This window comes from Sorex araneus, chromosome X, assembly GCF_027595985.1.
Source record: "Sorex araneus isolate mSorAra2 chromosome X, mSorAra2.pri, whole genome shotgun sequence".
Lineage (NCBI taxonomy): Eukaryota > Metazoa > Chordata > Mammalia > Eulipotyphla > Soricidae > Sorex > Sorex araneus.
Window position 1 is genome coordinate 18,281,977 of NC_073313.1, and position 18,972 is coordinate 18,300,948.

Below are 18,972 nucleotides of genomic sequence, written 5' to 3' on the forward strand. Positions count from 1 at the left end.
CAGACTCCAACATACCAAACAACAATCTCAAAATACATGAAAAAAAATAGGAAACTGAAAGATTTCAATTAGATCACTGAAGAAGAGTTTAGCAGGCTCCTCTCAGCAATTGATGGAACAAGCTGACCAAAAATCAATAATAACATAAAAGACTTATAAAGACATTATAAAGACATATAATATAATCAACCAACAAGATTCTCAATAAAATACCGTTTACCCAATAAAAGCAATAAACTGTTTGGTTTGGTTTGGGGCCACACCCAGCTATGCTTGGGGCTGACTACTAGCTCTAGCGCTCAGGAATCATTCCTGATAGGGCCTGAGGAATCATACGGTATGCAGGGTGGCAGTCGAATGCAAGGCAAGAGCCCAAACAACTGTACTATCTCCCCAGACCCCATACATTTTTAAAATGTGAATTGTTGACCAAGATAGCCCACATCTTGAATTGAAGAAAAACTCTCAAAAAATTTTAAATAAAATGATAGAAAGTACATTTTTATCATAATGGAATAAAACTAAAGAAAAAAGATTCAAACATTTAGAAATTATGTGGTACACTCTTACATAATGCCATCAAAGAGAACGACTCCAAGAAAATAATGAAATTCATGGAATTTAATGACTATATGACACATCAAAATACAGGGGCTGCAACTAAAGCATTACTGTAAAACTTATGGAAATCTTACATTAGAAAAATAGAGCAGAAAGGGAACACCAAGTAAAATGTGGTTGCAGGCAATGCAGAAGGGTGAAGTGTGCTGAATGTAGACTAGAGACTGAATACAATGGCCACTCAACACCTTTATTGCAAATCACAACACCTAATTAGAGAGAGAGAACAAAAGGGAAGACCCTGCCACAGTGGGGGGAGGGATGCTGGGTTTATTGGTGGTGGAGAATGGGCACTGGTGAAGGGATGTGTTCTCGAACTTTGTATGAGGGAAACATGAGCACGAAAATGTATAAATCTGTAACTGTACCCTCACTGTGACTCACTAATAAATAAATTAATAAAAAATAAATAAATAAAAAGAAAAAAGAAAAATAGAGCAGAATCAGATTTCAAATTTAAAGTTATGTATACCAAAAACTAAGAACAAATTCAAAATAAGCAAAAAGACTGCAATATATAAATAGCAAAGAATGAAACTAAAAATACAGACACAAAAGGAACCCAGTGAAGTAAAAAATCTGATGCCTTGACTTGAAAATGCCAGATTGGAAGAAAGGGTGGGGAGCCATGACATGGTCTGCAAATATCACAAGGGCACTGTGTAGGGTCTTAGGCATTTTGGTAGTCATGAGGTAACTATATACACCAAAACTGTAATTGTCACACACTAGTGAAAATATATAACTTAAAATAGAATTAATTTGTGGTGGAGGGATGTGAGCACTTTGATGGTGATGCAATAACAATGTACATCAACTAAAATCATTAATACTAGTATAACCATGTGATTAAACTATTAAAAATATTTTTTATTAAAAATTTTAAGCCCTAAAAAAAAATTTAAGAGGACCCATGTCCCGCTGTCTCCGGCAACTCAGCAGTCATGCCCGTAAGCCACCTCTGGCTGGTGCCAGAAAATCTCGTCACTGGCCACCAACAAGATTACATGACGCTTGCCATAATCATGCTGTGGGACACTGCACTAGGCTGTTTCACTTGGGGCGCCCTAGAGGGGGGCGGGTGAGACCCCTCCCTGCCCCAGGGGACCCAGCCCCGGCAGCTGAAAACCTCCAGGACTCTAGGGCTACCATGCACACTGCCACTTGGGCTGAGCCTCATTCATGAGTGAACCTATTCCTGGACCGCGTGGGCTGCATTTGTGGCCACACGACACTTCATATCACGTACCTGACCCATACTCCAAGAGTACTGCACCGCATTAGATAGGGTACAAAGTACGAGGCAACCAATCTTAGAGGGAAATACTTTTCACAGATATATTTATATAAAAGAACACAATGCTCAACCTCTAACAATATGTTAATGATCTTTTATAGAAGGGCTTAATGACCCCTGGGTAAAATACAACAATCCCCACCCTCTTTCCTCTAAAGATATTTTTGTAGCACTTTCAGCGATTTTTGATAACAAACAACACAAAATATATTATCTCAGTTCTGCTTTGGGTCAGGGATTGGGATTCGGGATGGAAACACCCAAAATATGGTGTAACGGTGTTAGGATTAGTGTTTGAATATTGAATGTAATGGAACATTGTAAACAAATTTATAAAATAAAAAAATTTAAATAAAAAAGAAAGAATTAAAAAAAACTATTTCAAAGGAAAGCATTAATTGTGAATTAGCACATGAATAGGCAGTAAACATTATTATCCAAGGGAGAACAAATATGAAAAACATCATGAAGTATTACTATACACTCATAAGAATGACTAAGTTCAGTAATAGTAAAAACATCATGCTGGTGAAGATGTAGAAAAACTGAATTATTCATACATTGATGGCAGAATAGGAAACAGTATAATCATTCTGGAAAAATTCTACCATTTCCTGTATAACTAAAATTATAATTACCACACCATTCAGTAATTGTACTCTTGGGCTCTAGTCACAGAAGTATCAAAATATTCACACAGAAACCTTTACACAAGAGTTCACACAATGTAAGGAGTATTTCATTCTTACTAGCCAAAATGTGCAGACAATCCAGATATCCTTTAATGGGTGAATAAATTGTGGTACAACTATACCACAAATTAGTTATCGTCAATAAAAACAAAACTACTTATATGTACACTAGTTTGGAATGACTAAATTATAAAGGGACTGGAGCGATAGCACAGCGGGTAGGGCATTTGCCTTGCACGTGGCCGACCCAGGTTCAAATCCTCCGTCCCTCTCAGAGAGCCCAGCAAGCTACCGAGAATATCCCGTCTGCACAGCAGAGCCTGGCAAGCTACCCATTGGGTTTTCGATATGCCAAAAACTGTAACAAGTCTCACAATGGAGACATTACTGGTGCCCGCTTGAGCAAATCGATGAACAATGGGAAGACAGTGCTACAATGAAAATTATACAGAGGGAGAATATATTAGTACTTACCTAGGTTAAGGGTAAAAAGGGGGTGAAAGGGAGGGGGACTGAGGTTTCTAGGGGAGGGAGATGGGTAGAATGGTGATAGTGTGGTATTGGAATTACGTCCATGAGAAACCATTATTAGTATTATCTCTTAATGTTTTAAAAAATAAATCAGGGAATGAATGATATGATGGATGTGGGTGTGGTTACAGAAAGGCTTCAAGTGGTTTCTTGGAAAAAAAAAACAGAAAAGTTCTATGTCTTAAGTACAGTGAATACCTAAATCTGAAGGTATCCCCAAAATGCAGATAACTGTTAAACACATACAATCAAAGAGTGTAAGTAAAGCTGGGAGCATCTGAATAACTTCTAAGTTTTATTTTATTGATTTTTAAAATATTAAATTGGGTGAAATTGGATAAAGTTTACACTCTTATACCTAAACGTGATTCTGAAATGTCTTAAAACGTAAAGTTTAACTTTGAAAAATCACCACTAAGAATATCATAAACACTTACACTGCCTTCTCACCTCTGGATAGATCGACAAGAACAAAACTCAGCAAAAACACGGACAAAACACGGACTATGAAAGAAGAAATAGAAGAGAGAGGCCTAATAAACCTATACAGGGCTTTACACCCCAAAAAAGAATAATACACATTCTTTTCCAGTGCACACGGAACATTTTCCAAAATAGACCATGTACTGGGCCACAAAACTTACCTCAATAAAATCAGAAAAATAGAAATTGTATCAACTATCTTCTCAGACCATGATGCGCTGAAGATAGAAGCTAATCACACACAGATGCAAATAATCAAAACAAACTCCTGGAAATTAAACAGCTCAGTGTTGAACAAGACTGTATCAGGAAGGAAATCAAGGAAGAAATCAAGAGATACCTCGAAACAAACGAGAATGAAGACACGAGCTACCAAAATCTATGTGACGCAGCTAAAGCTGTGTTAAGGAGAAAATTTATAGCTCTGCAAGCATTCCTTAGAAAGGAAGAAAGGGCCTACATAGATAGCTTGACTTCACAGCTCAAGGCCTTAGAAAAGGACCAGAAAAAGGAACCCAAACCAGACTGAAATAAAGAAATAATAAAAATTAGAGGAGAAATTAACGACATGGAAAACCAGAAAACAATCTGAAAGGTCAATGAAACCAAGAGCTGGTTCTTTGAGAAAATAAACAATATTGACAAACCACTAGCAAGACTCACAAAGAAAGAGAGAGAGAAGCCTAATAAACCAAATCAGGAATGAAAAGGGGGACACCACAACAGAAAGCAATGAAATTCAAAAGATCGTCAGAGACTACTTCAAATGTCTGTATGCCACAAAACATGAGAAAATAAAAGAAATGGATGAAATCCTTGATTCCTACAATCTCCCAAGACTGAACCAAGAAGACTTGGAATACCTGAATAAGCCCATTAATATCAAGGAAATTGAAACTGTAATCAAAAATCTCCCCAAAAACAAAAGCGCAGGTCCAGATGGATTCACTGGCGAATTCTTCCAAACATTTAAAGAAGACCTGTTGCCAGTTCTCCTCAAGCTTTTCCAGGAAATTGAAAAAACAGGAACTCTCCCAAATAGTTTCTATGAAGCACACATCTCCCTAATACCAAAAGCAAACAAAGACACCACTAACAAAGAAAACTATAGACCAATATCCCTGATGAACACCGATGCAGAGATCCTCAACAAAGTATTAGCAAATAGGATCCAACAACTCATCAAAAAGATCATACAGGGGCTAAAGTGATAGCACAGCAGGTAGGGTGTTTGCCTTGCATGCAGCCGACCCAGGTTCGAATACCAGCATCCCATATGGTCCACTGAGCACCTCCAGAGGTAATTCCTGAGTGCATGAGCCAGAAGTGACCCCTGTGCATCGCCGGGTGTGATCCAAAAAGAAAAAAAAAGATCATGCACCATGACCAAGTGGGATTCATCCCAGGGATGCAAGGATGGTTTAACATTCAGAAATCAATCAACATAATCCATCATATCAACAAGAGTAAAGATAAAAAAAAAACATATAATCATATCAATAGATGCAGAGAAAGCATTTGACAAGATCCAACATCCGTTCATGATGAAAACCCTCACCAAAATGGGTTTTGGAGGAACTTTCCTCAAGATAGTCAAAGCCATCTACTACAAGCCTACGGCAAGCATTATCCTCAATGGGGAAAACCTAAGGGACTTCCCTCTAAGATCAGGAACAAGACAAGGATGCCCACTCTCACCACTTCTCTTCAATATAGTACTGGAAGTACTTGCGATAGCTGTTAGACAAGAAAAAGAGATTAAGGGCATCCAGATAGGAAAGGAAGAAATCAAACTCTCACTATTCGCAGACGATATGATACTATATCTAGAGAAGCCTAAAGCTTCTACTAAGAAACTCTTGGAAACAATAGACTTATAGAGTAAAGTTGCAGGCTATAAAATCAAGACCCAAAAATCCATGCCTTCCTATATGCAAACAATGAGACAGAGGAAAGGAACATGAAAAAAGCAATCCCATTCACAATCGTGCCACAGAAAATCAAGTACCTCGGAATCAGCCTAACCAAGGAAGTAAAAGACCTCTACAAAGAAAACTATAAAACACTACTCCATGAAATAAAAGAGGACATGAAGAAATGGAAACATATACCCTTCTCATGAATAGGGAGAATCAACATTGCCAAAATGGCAATACTCCCCAAAGCATTATACAGATTCAATGCGATCCCTATAAGGATACCCATGACATTCTTCAAAGAAATGGATCAAGCAATCCAGAAATTCATATGGAACAACAAACACCCACGGATAGCTAAAACAATTCTTGGGAAAAAGACAATGGGAGGCATCACCCTCCCCAACCTTAAATTTTACTACAAAGCGTTAACAATTTAAACAGCATGGTACTGGAACAAAGGCAGAGCCGCAGACCAATGGAACAGGGCGGAATTTCCCTACACACAACCCCAAATGTATGATCATCTAATATTTGATAAGGGAGCAAGAAATGTGAAGTGGAGCAAGGAAAGTCTCTTCAACAAATGGTGCTGGCACAACTGGACAACCACATGCAAAATAATGGGCTTAGACCTCGAACTGACATCATGCACAAAAGTCAGATCAAAATGGATTAAAGACCTCAACATCAGACCACAAACCATAAGGTACATTGAGGACAAGGTCGGCAAAACCCTCCACGATATTGAAGATAAAGGTATCTTTAAAGATGACATGCAGGGGCTGGAGCAATAGCACAGCGAGTAGGGCGTTTGCCTTGCACGCGGCCGACCCGGGTTCAATTCCCAGCATCCCATATGGTCCCCTGAGCACTGTCAGGGGTGATTCCTGAGTGCAGAGCCAGGAGTAATAACTGTGCATCACTGGGTGTGAAAAAAAAACACAAACAAACAAACAAAAAAAATGACATGCAACTGGCCAACCAAGTGGAAACAGAGATAAACAAATAGGACTACATTAAACTAAAAAGCTTCTGCACCACAAAAGATACAGTGACCAGAATAAAAAGACAATCTACAGAATGGGAAAGGATATTCACCCAATACCCATCAGATAGAGGGCTGATATCAAGGGTATATAAGGCACTGGTTGAACTCTACAAGAAGAAAACATTCAACACCACCAGAAAATGGGCTGAAGAAATGAACAGAAACGTTCCCAAGGAAGAGATACGAATGGCCAAAAGGCACATGAAAAAGTGCTCTACATCACTAATCGTCAGGGAGATGCAGATCAAAACAACCATGACTCCATGGCTTGGAGGCTGGTCTCTCATTCTGGGTAACTCAGGGAAGGGACCACCAAGTAAAATGTGGTTGGAGGTCATGTGGGGGAAGGGTGATGCGGGCCGAATACAGACTAGAGACTGAACACAATGGCCACTCAATACCTTTATTGCAAACCACAACACCTAATCAGAGAGAGAGAGAACAAAAGGGAATTCCCTGCCATAGTGGCAGGGTGGGGTGGGGGGAGACGGGACTGGGGAGGGGGGGAGGGATGTTGGGTTTACTGGTGGTGGAGAATGGGCACTGATGAAGGGATGGGTTATCAAACTTTGTATGGGGGAAACATGAGCACAAAGATGTATGGATCTGTAACTGTACCCTCACGATGACTCTCTAATTAAAAATAAACTAGTAGGGCTGGAGCGATAGCACAGCGGGTAGGGCGTTTGCCTTGCACGCGGCCGACCTGGGTTCGATCCCCCGCATCCCATATGGTCCCCTGAGCACCGCCAGGAGTAACTCCTGAGTGCAAAGCCAGGAGTAACCCCTGTGCATCGCCGGATGAGACCCAAAAAGAAAAAAAAAACCTCGTAAAAAATAATTAATAAATAAATAAATAAATTTTAAAATTAAAAAAAAAACAACCATGAGACACCACCTCACACCACAGAGACTGTCACACATCCAAAAGAACAAAAACAACCGCTGTTGGAGAGGATGTGGTGAGAAAGGGACCCTTCTACACTGCTGGTGGGAATGCCAACTGGTTCAGCCCTTTTGGAAAACAATATGGATGCTTCTCAAAAAATTAGAAATTGAGTTCCCATTTGACCCAGCAATACCACTAGTGGGAATATATCCTGGAGAAGCAAAAAAGTATAGTCGAAATGATATCTGCACTTATATGTTCATCGCAGCACTGTTTACAATAGCCAGAATCTGGAAAAAACCTGAGTGCCCGAGAACAGATGACTGGTTAAAGAAACTTTGGTACATCTATACAATGGAATACTATGCAGCTGTTTGAAAAAATGAAGTCATAAACTTTTCATATAAGTGGATCAACATGGAAAGTATCATGCTAAGTGAAATGACTCAGAAAGAGAGAAACAGACATAGAAAGATTGCACTCATCTGTGGAATATAAAATAACAGAGTAGGAGACTAACACCCAAGAATAGTAGAAATAAGTACCAGACAGTTGACTCCATGGCTTGGAAGCTGGCCTCACATTCTGGGGAAAAGGCAGCTCAGATAGAGAAGGGAACACCAAGTAAAATGTGATTGGAGGCCATGCGGGGGAAGGGTGATGCATGCTGAAAGTAGACTAGAGACTTAACATGAAGGCCACTCAACACCCTTATTGCAAACCACAACACCCAATTGGAGAGAGAACAAAAGGGAATACCCTGCCACAGATGCAGTGTGGGATGGGGGGAGATGGAATTGGGGGGTGGGAGGGATGCTGGGTTTATTGGTGGTGGAGAATGGGCATTGGTGAAGGGATGGGTTCTCGAACATTGTATGAGGGAAACACGAGCACGAAAATGTATAAATTTGTAACTGTACCCTCACGGTGATTCACTAATTAAAAAATAAATTAATTTAAAAAAAGAAAAGAAAAAAAAGAATATCGTGAACACTGATTAATCAAGATTTAAAAGCTATTTATAGTATCTATTGCATAGAACTTACCAACACCCTCAGTGGAGACCAAAGACTCTGAATTATCATCTGGGGCACCATTAGTTTTCCTTAAAGTTGACTGACTTGTTTCTGGTTTCAACTCTGTTTGAACAACATTTAAATATGTAAAGACATTTCCAAGTGCTAAAAGACAAAAAAAAAACCTCAGTAGTGACTTTTACACTAGTTGAAATTATCCTTCAGGAATGGAGAAAAATAAAGATATCCTTAAACAAAGGAAAAACATTTCTTACAAGAAACAGATTTATCCTTAAATAGCTAAAGAAAGAGTTAAAGACTAAAGGAATATTATAAATGAGGTTTCTTCAAAGTATGAGAAAGAGCAATAGAAAGTAGAGAAACTATATCATACATAAATACAAAATAGTACAGCTACAATGGAAAGGTTTGACATTATTTTATAAAACTCTAGTTACCATTAGCATAGGATCTAGCAACAGTGTTTTGGAGTATTATCACAGGAAAACAAAAAACTGTATACACACAGACCTATACATAATTGCTTACAGAAGCTTTACTTCTTATAGCCCCAGACTAGAGACAAGCCAGTATCTGGTGAACAGATAAAAACATGATATACCCATTGATGGAATATTACTTAGCAATAGATAGAATTACTAATACACAGACAGCAAATTGGATGGCTTTCCAGATTTACAGTGACTGAAAAAAGGCAACCCCTAAAGTTTATGTACAACGTGATTCATTTATATCAAACTCTTGAAATGACAAAATTGTAAAGATCAACAGCATGTTACTATTTTCAAAGGTGGGACATGGCCAAGGACATGACCAAGGAGTAAAAACGTGAGAAAGAAAAATAAGGCATGGTTTTTACGTGTGGTAAATGATCCCTGTGGTGACAGAAATGTTCCAAATATGGACTGTGATAAAGGATATGAAACCAGTACAAGTCATGAATTACTATAAAACTGACTATCCATATATATACACAAACATAAAATCTAGGGTATCTCAAAATTTGTGAATTGTATCATTATTTCTATCACTGAGAAGAGATCAGTAAAATAATAACAGCTGGGAAAAATGACCACTCTGGACAAGAACTAAGTGCTAAAAATAGTAGGTAAAGGGATATACATAACGTCTCAGTACAGAAATTGCAAACTGTAATGTCCACAAGTTAAGAGAGTGAGAGAAAGAAAGAAGAAAACTGCCTGGGATAGAGGCAGGCTGGAGTGGAGGGGGGCAGGTAGGGAGGGGGACAGGACAAAAACTAGGACACTGGTGGTGAGAAATGCACACTGATGAAAGAATGGGTATTAAAACATTGTATGGCCGAAATTTATGATCAACCTTGTAACTGTGTATCACATAATGATTTGATTAAAAAATGGTTTTAATTCCATACTCTTTGAAACATTATCGCTGGATATAAGTGTCTATGTCTGTATTATTTCTAGCAACTGCCGTGTGCAGTTGAAGCTTTTCTCAAAACTTTATTTTCAACTAATTGCTTTAATTTCTAATTATACTCGCTGATAGTAAGGGTGTTAATAAACCTGGATTACTTAAACGGTGCTATTTTAAGCATCCTTTTCCTTTCAAACTCACCAAAATTGGCAGGCAAGAAAAAGCACGAAATATCTTGACCACTCCTATTTTCCAAGAAAAATGGGCAATTCACCACCTGAGTGTTCTTCTGCACGCCGTTTTCTGTTTTGACCACCACCTCTGAGGAAAACATTTTTTAAACACTGTAAGATTCCCAATCTCATATTCTATATACCATAAAATTATCCTTTGTTGTAATGTAGTAATGATTCCATGTTAGACATTGACAAAGGAAAAATATGTCACTAACTAACTTGTGCTTTTAAAACAGCTAAAGGGAAAAAAAATCTTCAAACAGAAAACTAATATAAGAAAGAATTCTGGAACATCAAGAAAGAAAAGAGGTGCCAGACTATAGCAGGTAGGGTGTTTCCCTCCCTCGTGGCCAACCTGGCTTTGATCCCCAGCATCCCATATAGCCCTGAGCACCAGAAGGAGTAATTCCAAGTACAGAGCCAGGAGTAACCCCTGAGCACTGCTGCGTGTAACCCAAAAAGACAAAAGAAGATGAGGAAAAGGAATGACGTAAAGAGCAGAAATATGAACATAGCCTATGTTGGCAGGAATGGAAAAGGGCACAGGTGCAATGAAAAACAGCTTGTCAAGGTATTTTTAAAATAAAACTAAACATGCCATTTCTAATACTTCCAACAATCACACTTTGGGGCATTTATCCCAAAGAAATGAAGACATTTGTGAATGAGTGAAATTAAAAACTTATCAATGAGTGCTCATAGAAGCTTTAGCCCTACAGCCAAAGAAAGGAAACAGAGGTTCTCAATGGGTACATAAGCCATAGTGCATCCAAACCATGAAACACTACTCAGTAATTAAAACTTTATGAGGATGCTTATACATACAACAGTGTGGCTATGTCCCCAGGCAACTGCACTAAGAGAAAGAGACCATTTAAAACCATGATTCCCTTTTTGTAATAATGTTGAAGAGACAAATTCTAGAGCTGGTAAAAATATTTGTGATTGCCAGCAGTGAAAGAGACTGAAGATGGAAGCAGGGGAAAACTGTTAAGTCAAGAGAGATAGGCATGGGGCTGGAGAGATAGCACAGCGGGTAGGGCGTTTGCCTTGCACGTGGCCGACCCGGGTTCGAATCCCAGCATCCCATATGGTCCCCCTGAGCACCGCCAGGGGTAATTCCTGAGTGCATGAGCCAGGAATGACCCCTGTGCATTGCCGGGTGTGACCCAAAAAGCAAAAAAAAAAAAAAAAAAAAGAGAGATAGGCATGGTTAAAACGGCACTGTGAGGCTGGGGGTGTAAAACAATAGTAAGGTACATGTCCTTGTATATAGAGGACCTTGGTTCAAATTCCAAGGTTCACAAAAAGAGGTACTATAAGGGATGATGGCAGTGAGAGACCTCTTTTCACTACCACTGCCTCTTCATCTGTAGCAGAGTATATGTGAACCCACCACATAAGTTGTTTAAGATTATAAACAACTAAATATACACACAAACACAAATGAATGCAAGTGAAAATGCAGACATCTCAGTAATATCCCTGGGTAGTATGTTAATGTACTGGCTGTGATTGTTTTCTATTGTTTTACAAGCTGTTATCCTTGGGGAAAATTGGGCAGCAGAAATTTAAGATCTCTCAGTATTATTTATTATAGCTGCATGTACATCCATATTTTTCTGAAAATAGAAAAGGGTACTATTATCTTACACTAAGTATGTTGATGAACCTAGACTAAATATGCTCCATGTCATAAGTAACAATTCAATTTCAACGTAAATGAGAGATTTCAGAGACATAATGAGGAAATATCTTGGCTTATATATTCTAATAAAAGTGGACAATTGGTTACCTCAGGGTTCTTTCTCTAAAAGAGAATTTACTCGAATTTTTACCAAAATTTATAAAGAAAATATTTTAAGAAATGAATAATTCTCTATCGGACAACACTACCTTTCAACAGGCACAATGTGGATGAACCTAATGTGACTGATATTAAATGAAGTAAGCAGAGAAAGAAAAATACTAGACGCAAGAACTCATGTGCACAATTCTTTTATTTTTAAGTGGGAAGAAGGAAGATTGTACCACTCCAGGCAGTGCTTAGGAAACCATGTAGTATCAATGATCAAACCAGGGCTGGCCTCACGCAAGATAAGTGCCTTAAACCCTGTACTATTTATTCCTCTGACCACTCATGTGAAATCTTAAAAAATAAAAATGCTGATTAAGGTACTGAGTGTGTTCCTTAGTATACTGTAATACGTAAATAAATAAAAAGAAGTCAGGCCCAGGGATACTGTGTGTATCTCAGTTGTAGGATGATATTCCTCACATGCATAAGGACTCAGGTTCCATCTCCTTGCACTGCTCCACATTACTAAATTCAATCCCTGGTGCTGTGAATGTAATCCCCAGAATCTCAAGTGTATGACCCCAGAACACCACAAGCAAATGTGTGCAATCTCCAGACCATGCAACAACAACAAAGGGAAGAGAATTGGAGGATGGGTGGAAAGGCTGAATTCATAGAAAGTGAAAATAGAATAGTAGCTGTTAGGGCAGGGTGAGGGGTAAAGGAGTCATTGAGGGAAGCTATTAAAAGTGCCAACTTTCAGTTATAAGTAGTAAAGTCAAACTGGCTAATGTGTTACATGAGGAATATAGCTGATAACACTGTATAACTGAAATTTATTAAGATGAAAACTTAAGCATTCTCGCCACACAAAAAATAAAAAGGTAAATATGCGAGATGATGGAAGTGTTTCTCAAAACATCGCATTATACACTTCAAATAGATCATAAATTGATTTCACAATTTATATTTCAAGAAAGCTGAAGAATTGAACATCCAGATTGTTTTAAATAATGAATGGAAGATAAAGATATTTTCAAGTAAAATAAAACTATATTACTTGCAGACTTACAGTTGAGTAGGACTAAAGTTTTCAAACAGAATGAAATGATAAAAGAGCAAAATGTAGCACATCAAAAAGGAAAGAACAAAGAAGGTGGCAGAAACATTGCTGCAGAAAAAGTGGATCATGCAGACAGAGCTGGCAGCAAAGTCAAATGCTACAGAATATCTAGAAAAATGTTTTATTTACTTCCATAACTACATATGTGATTACCACAAAACCAAGCATTTTCACTCTCAGGCATTATTTACCAAACATTAAAACAACTTTGCACAAAAACCTGCACATGAATGGCCACAGCCAATTTTACTAAGTGCAGTGAAGTGCAGATCTTTAACACTTCAACTGATCTAAATACTGCTAGCCCTCTATCCCATACACTAACAGCAGTGAAAATAAAAAATAACTGAAATACACAACATTTCACATAGATCTCAATCTTCAAGAACTTGGGCTGAGGTGGGTATAGATACAAAAGATGCAGATGAGGTAACCTATGGCGAAGGCAATGTTCCATATCTTGACTCAGTGGTAGAGAAGCAAAGTTACCTTTCATTGCTTCAATATCAGTATCTTGGCTACGATGTTCTATTTCAGTTCTGCAAGATGTTCTTACCAGAAAAAAATGGGTAAAGTATAAATGAGATCTTGATTTCTTACAATTATGTGTGTATCTGAAATCACTACAACAGTGAAAGTTTAGTTTCAAAAAGTACTACCACTAGTTTACATTATTGGTATTAGACAATCTACATTAAACAGTGCTAGTTGAAATATGTATCTTTTCAAACTCACCCAAATTGGGCATGACCGAGATATAGCAGGTAGGCTTCAGGGTACTCGAAGCAGTTGGCTGACTCGGAGGCTGGGAATTCTCTTGCACACTGGGCTCTACATTTGTAGGCTCATCTACAAGTATAACTTTTTCTAATGCTGCAAGACAAGAACTCTTAACTGTGAATTCCATATTGGGTGAGATTATTCTTAAGGAAAGGGAAAATAAAGACATTCTGAGAGAAAGGAAAACATTTTTTAATTGTTCTAGACAGAACTGTCCTCAAAAGAAGACCATTTAGAGTAAAACCTTCACACAAAATCATATGAGAAGGAATCTTTAAATATCAGGGGAAAGGAATAACACTGAAAAATCAGAAAGATGGCTGGAGGGATTGGTTCAATAATGCATTGCTGTTGGGAATGTAAAATGGCAAGCCTCTATGGAAAACTGGTAGCTTTGTATAAAATCAAACATGTTACTATCCTAAGATCTGACAATCACACTCTTAGCACTTATAACAAGTGAATGAAACATTTATACAAATTTCATGCACAAATGTTCCTGATATCTTTACTTGTTATATCTAAAAACTTAGGAAAAAACAGATTTCCTGGGCCAGGGAGACAGTACATAGCACATGCCTTGCACATACTCGATCCAACTTCAATTCCAGGCCCCACATAGTGCACCAGACATTCACCAGGTAGAGCCCTGGAGAGTCCTGAACACCTCTAGGGTAGCTCCGGTGGTCTGGGGATCCCAAGCAGCACTTTTTGGCACTGAATCACAATCTCAGCTGAAGAAAAAAAGGATGGCCTTCAAAGGATGCATTTTGTTTTGTTTTACTTTGGGGGCCCTCCCAAGCAGTGGAGCTTGGTCATCACTCACAGCCATATTTGACCTAATTGTAAAGGCAAAACAGTTCAAAGTTCATGAGCCCAGTGATGTGGTGGGGCCCAGTGATGCTAGGGTCCACCAAGACAACCCCAATGGAGAACTGAGCTGAGATCCTACTGCATGGCAGGTATGTGCCTCAAATCTTTATCTCCACAGCCCATGAATGAAAAAAGCTGCCAGGGTGCAGCTCAAAGTAAAACACCTGCGTTACACATGTGAAACCCTAGGTTTGACCCACACACACACACACACACACAAATTGAAATCTTGCATGTGTAACTCTTCCATCAATTAAAGACTATGACTAAAACACATTTACATAAGTAACTTAAAACTGTGTGCATGAATACCAGGAACCTGAACATTTTAACGTTATTTTTTGGAAATATATCTTTATTACCCAAATAGGCAGAAAGTATCCCCATTCCAGTTGTACCCAAGGCTACTTGTGTGCCCAGGGGGAAATTAATAACCTATTTTTTTACTTACTATAGCAAAAAAAATCTTTCAATGTGTACAGGAATACAAATATCTGCTCTGCTCCTAAAAATCTGACAAAATATCAGATGTATTTTGGGAATTCAAACTGATCCAGCCTTTTTGGAAAATAATATGGGAATTCCTCAAAAAACTAGAAACTGTGCTTCTATATGACCCAGCAATACCACTTTTGGATATATATTTCAGGGGTGCAAAAAGGCGGAGTAGGAATAACATCTGCACTGGTATGTTCACTGCAGCACTGTTCACAATAGTTACAATCTGAAAACAACCCAAATGCCCAATAATAGATGAATGGTTAAAGAAACTACAGTACATCTACACAACAGAATATTATGCAGCTATTAAAAGATGAAGTCATGAAATTTGCTAGTAAGTGGATTGACAGAGTATCATGCTAAGTCAAATGAGTTAGAAAGACAGGGACAGACATAGAATGACTGCACTCATTTGTAGAATATTAAGTAACATAATATCAGACTAACACCAAAGGACAGTAGAGACAAGGGCCAGGAATATTGCTTCATGGTTGGAAGCCTGCCTCATGTACTGGTGAAGAATGCAGTTGGGACGAGGAAAGAACCACTAATTCAATGATGGTTGGAGGGATCACTCAGGATGGGAGATGTGTGCTGAAAATAGATAAAGGACCAAACATGATGGCTTTTCAATATCTATATTGCAAACCATAATGTCCAAAGCGTAAAAAGGAAAATGCCTGCCATAGAGGCAGAGGGTGTGATGGGATGGGAGTGGCTGGAGGGATACTGGGAACATTGGTGGTGGAAAATGTACACTGGTGGAGGGATGAGTGTTCGATCATTTTATGACTGAAACTCAGTTGTGAGAGCTTTGCAACTATCTCACTGTGGTTTAATTTAAAAAATTAAAATTTAAAAATATCAGATGTCTTTCAGTAAGTGGTTAAACAAAATGTAGCATATCCACAGCATGGAATACTATTCAATAGGAATATATGATGAATGCATACAACAAGTTATGTGAGTCTTCACGGAATTATGAGGGGAAAAACCTCAAATCCAAAATGTAAGGTAATTTTTATCCCACTTATACAGCAATCTTAAGAGACAAAATTACAGAAAAGAAATACCATTAGCAGTGCAGTGTGAAGGGTGGATCCTTCACAGGGGATGGAAAAAGAAGTGAGGTTGTAAAGGAGCAATGTAAGTAAATGAAAGGATCTTCACATTGACTCTAGTGGTACATGATTTTTGTGTACAGATGTACAAGCCTTAACTACACACATGAAACAAGTACACAGACAGATACAAGGTTAATTGGTTAATCTCAGTAACACAGGTGAGCTATATCGACATCAGACTGGAATACTATGCCATTAGTTACAAGATGTAATCATTGGAGGAAACAGATGAAAACTAAAAAGAGAATCTGTTATTTCTTACAACTCCAAATGAATCTTAAATTACATCAAAATTAAAAATTTGTACCGTATTAAGGATATTGGTAAATCCAGATGAAGAGTGCTACCTGTATCATTTGAAACTCACCACAATTGGGCGGAATGGGGACAGATGAAGTGTCAGCGTTGGGGTTATTGATATTTCCCAATAAAGCTGGATAATACATTTTCTCAGAATCATTTTCCAGGCTGCTTTCTCTGTTTCCTGGCACTTCAATAAGTATTAATTTTTCAGCATCTGAAAGACAAATTTTCAACTGTGGATTCTATATAAGGCAAAGCTACTCTTTAGGGAAAATGTAAAAAAGACATTATAAAACAAAGAAAAATGAAAAGAATGTGTCCTGAGAAAACTTACCCATACATAAAAGCTAAAGCAAACTCCTCAAACAGAAAGGATATGCGGAAGGAAATCTGGAACACCAGGAAGGAAGAAAAAACAGTGAGAAGAGCAGAAGCACAGACTGAAGAAAAGTTTATCACTAACAACACTGCTGGTAAGAATGCAAAATGGCACAGCTTCACTGAAAAACTGTTAAGGCAGTTAGTTTATCAGACTGAATATGTTACCATGAGGCCAAATAACTGTACTCCTGGCATTCATGACAGAAAAATGAAACTTACACATATACAAAAATCAGTGTGCAACTAGTCATAGCAACTTTACTCCGAAATACCAAAAATGTGGTGGGACAGGAAGCCTAATGTCCTTCAATGGGTGAACTGTTAACAGTCTGCATGGTAAAGCCAAGGAATACTATTCAGCCACAAAAAGGGAGAAGATGTGTTACATGCAAGGGTCAGTGCTCAGGGGTCAATACCAGCAGTGCTTCAGGAACCATGTGGTGCTAGGACTTGTACCTACATGGAAAGAATGCGCTCCAGTCTGTGAAGTTGTCTCTGGCACACACAATTCCTTCTATATTATACTCTTGAAGTAACAAGATTACAGAATCCGGAGTTCGGCAGGAGTTTGGAAACAGGCAGTGAGGAAGTCAAGGGTGATCTCAGAGAAGTATCAGTAAAAAAGAGCAAGCAAGATGAGGAGTTCGACGATGATGGAAATGTTCTGCATCTTAACTGGCAGCAGAAATCCAATCTACTCGTAACAGATACATAATATACAAATTATATATAAAACTCAGCATCTCAATAATATCTATATTTTGTATCACTGGCAACACCCTGGTTCTACTGAAGTTTCACCAAGTGATAATATTTGGAAGAAAGGTATCAAATATAAAAGAGATCTCAATAATCTATTTCTGAGCATACTTGTTAATATACACTGATCTCACACTTGCAAGTTAAATAGTAAACATGAATTTCCACTAGCTTGCATAAGGACTGTGGATCTTAATTAAATAGTGCCACTTGTAATGCCTAATACTTAAAACTCACCAAAATTGGGTGGGATCCCACCAGATGAGGATTCGCCACCATCATTTCCCACTAATGTTGAAGAATTAATTGTCTTAAGGCTTTCTTCCAGTGTGTTTTCTGAAATTTCTGGCATTTCAACCAGTATGAATTTTTCAACTGAAATGAAAGAATTCTCAGACATTAATGCTATACAAGATAAAACTACCTTTCGGGAAACTGTAGAAAGGACAATCTAAAATGAAGGAAAATGTAAAGAATATGTCCTAAGAAGACTTACCCACACAGAAATGCTAAAGAAAACTCATTAAACAGAAAGGATATGCTGAAGAGAATTAAGAACACCAGGAATGGAGGAAGAATGAAAAACATAGAAGCATGGACTAGAGAAAACAGATCACCGATAACACTGGTGATAACAATGAAAGATGACAGATTTCTCTGCAAACTTGATTTTTCTTAAACTAAGCATGCTATTACCATGAGGCCCAACAATGGCACTCTTGGCGGTGATGACAGAGAAACAAAACTTACATATGTATAAAAATCAGTGCATGGCTGGTCATAATAGTTTTACTCCTAAATACCAAAACTTGGGAGGGGCAAGAAGCCTAATGTCCTTCAATAGGTCAACTGCTAAAAGCAATCAATCACTGCACGGTGACGCCAAGGAATACTACTCAGTCACTGAAAGGGAAGTTGTGTTATATGCAACAACATAAGTGTCTCATCAGGTAAAACAAAACCAAGTCTGAGAGGTTATATACCATAAAGTTTCTTTGATATTATACTTCTCGGATCAATAATATAGAGTCCTGAGTTTGGAAATAGGCAGTGAGGAAGTCAAAGGTCAGGATCTCAGAGAAATGAGTATCAGAATAATAAAAGCAAGCAACTGAGGGGTTTTGTGGTGATAAAATGTTATGCATCTTAACTGCAATGGTAGAGATCAAACATACCATGTGT

General features: G+C 38.2%; 1 protein-coding gene across 1 annotated transcript in view; it reads right to left on the bottom strand.

Annotated features, from left to right (window-relative positions):
• The window catches only part of BEND2 (BEN domain containing 2), a 65,592-nt gene that overhangs the window by 20,052 nt on the left and 26,568 nt on the right, over positions 1 to 18,972 (bottom strand). The window contains exons 7-11 of the mRNA XM_055120135.1: positions 18,028 to 18,165; positions 16,715 to 16,864; positions 13,805 to 13,942; positions 10,114 to 10,233; positions 8,527 to 8,619 (exon numbers count right to left, since the gene is read on the bottom strand). Coding sequence (XP_054976110.1) covers positions 8,527 to 8,619; positions 10,114 to 10,233; positions 13,805 to 13,942; positions 16,715 to 16,864; positions 18,028 to 18,165 — 639 coding nt within the window. The remainder of the gene's footprint in view (positions 1 to 8,526; positions 8,620 to 10,113; positions 10,234 to 13,804; positions 13,943 to 16,714; positions 16,865 to 18,027; positions 18,166 to 18,972) is intronic.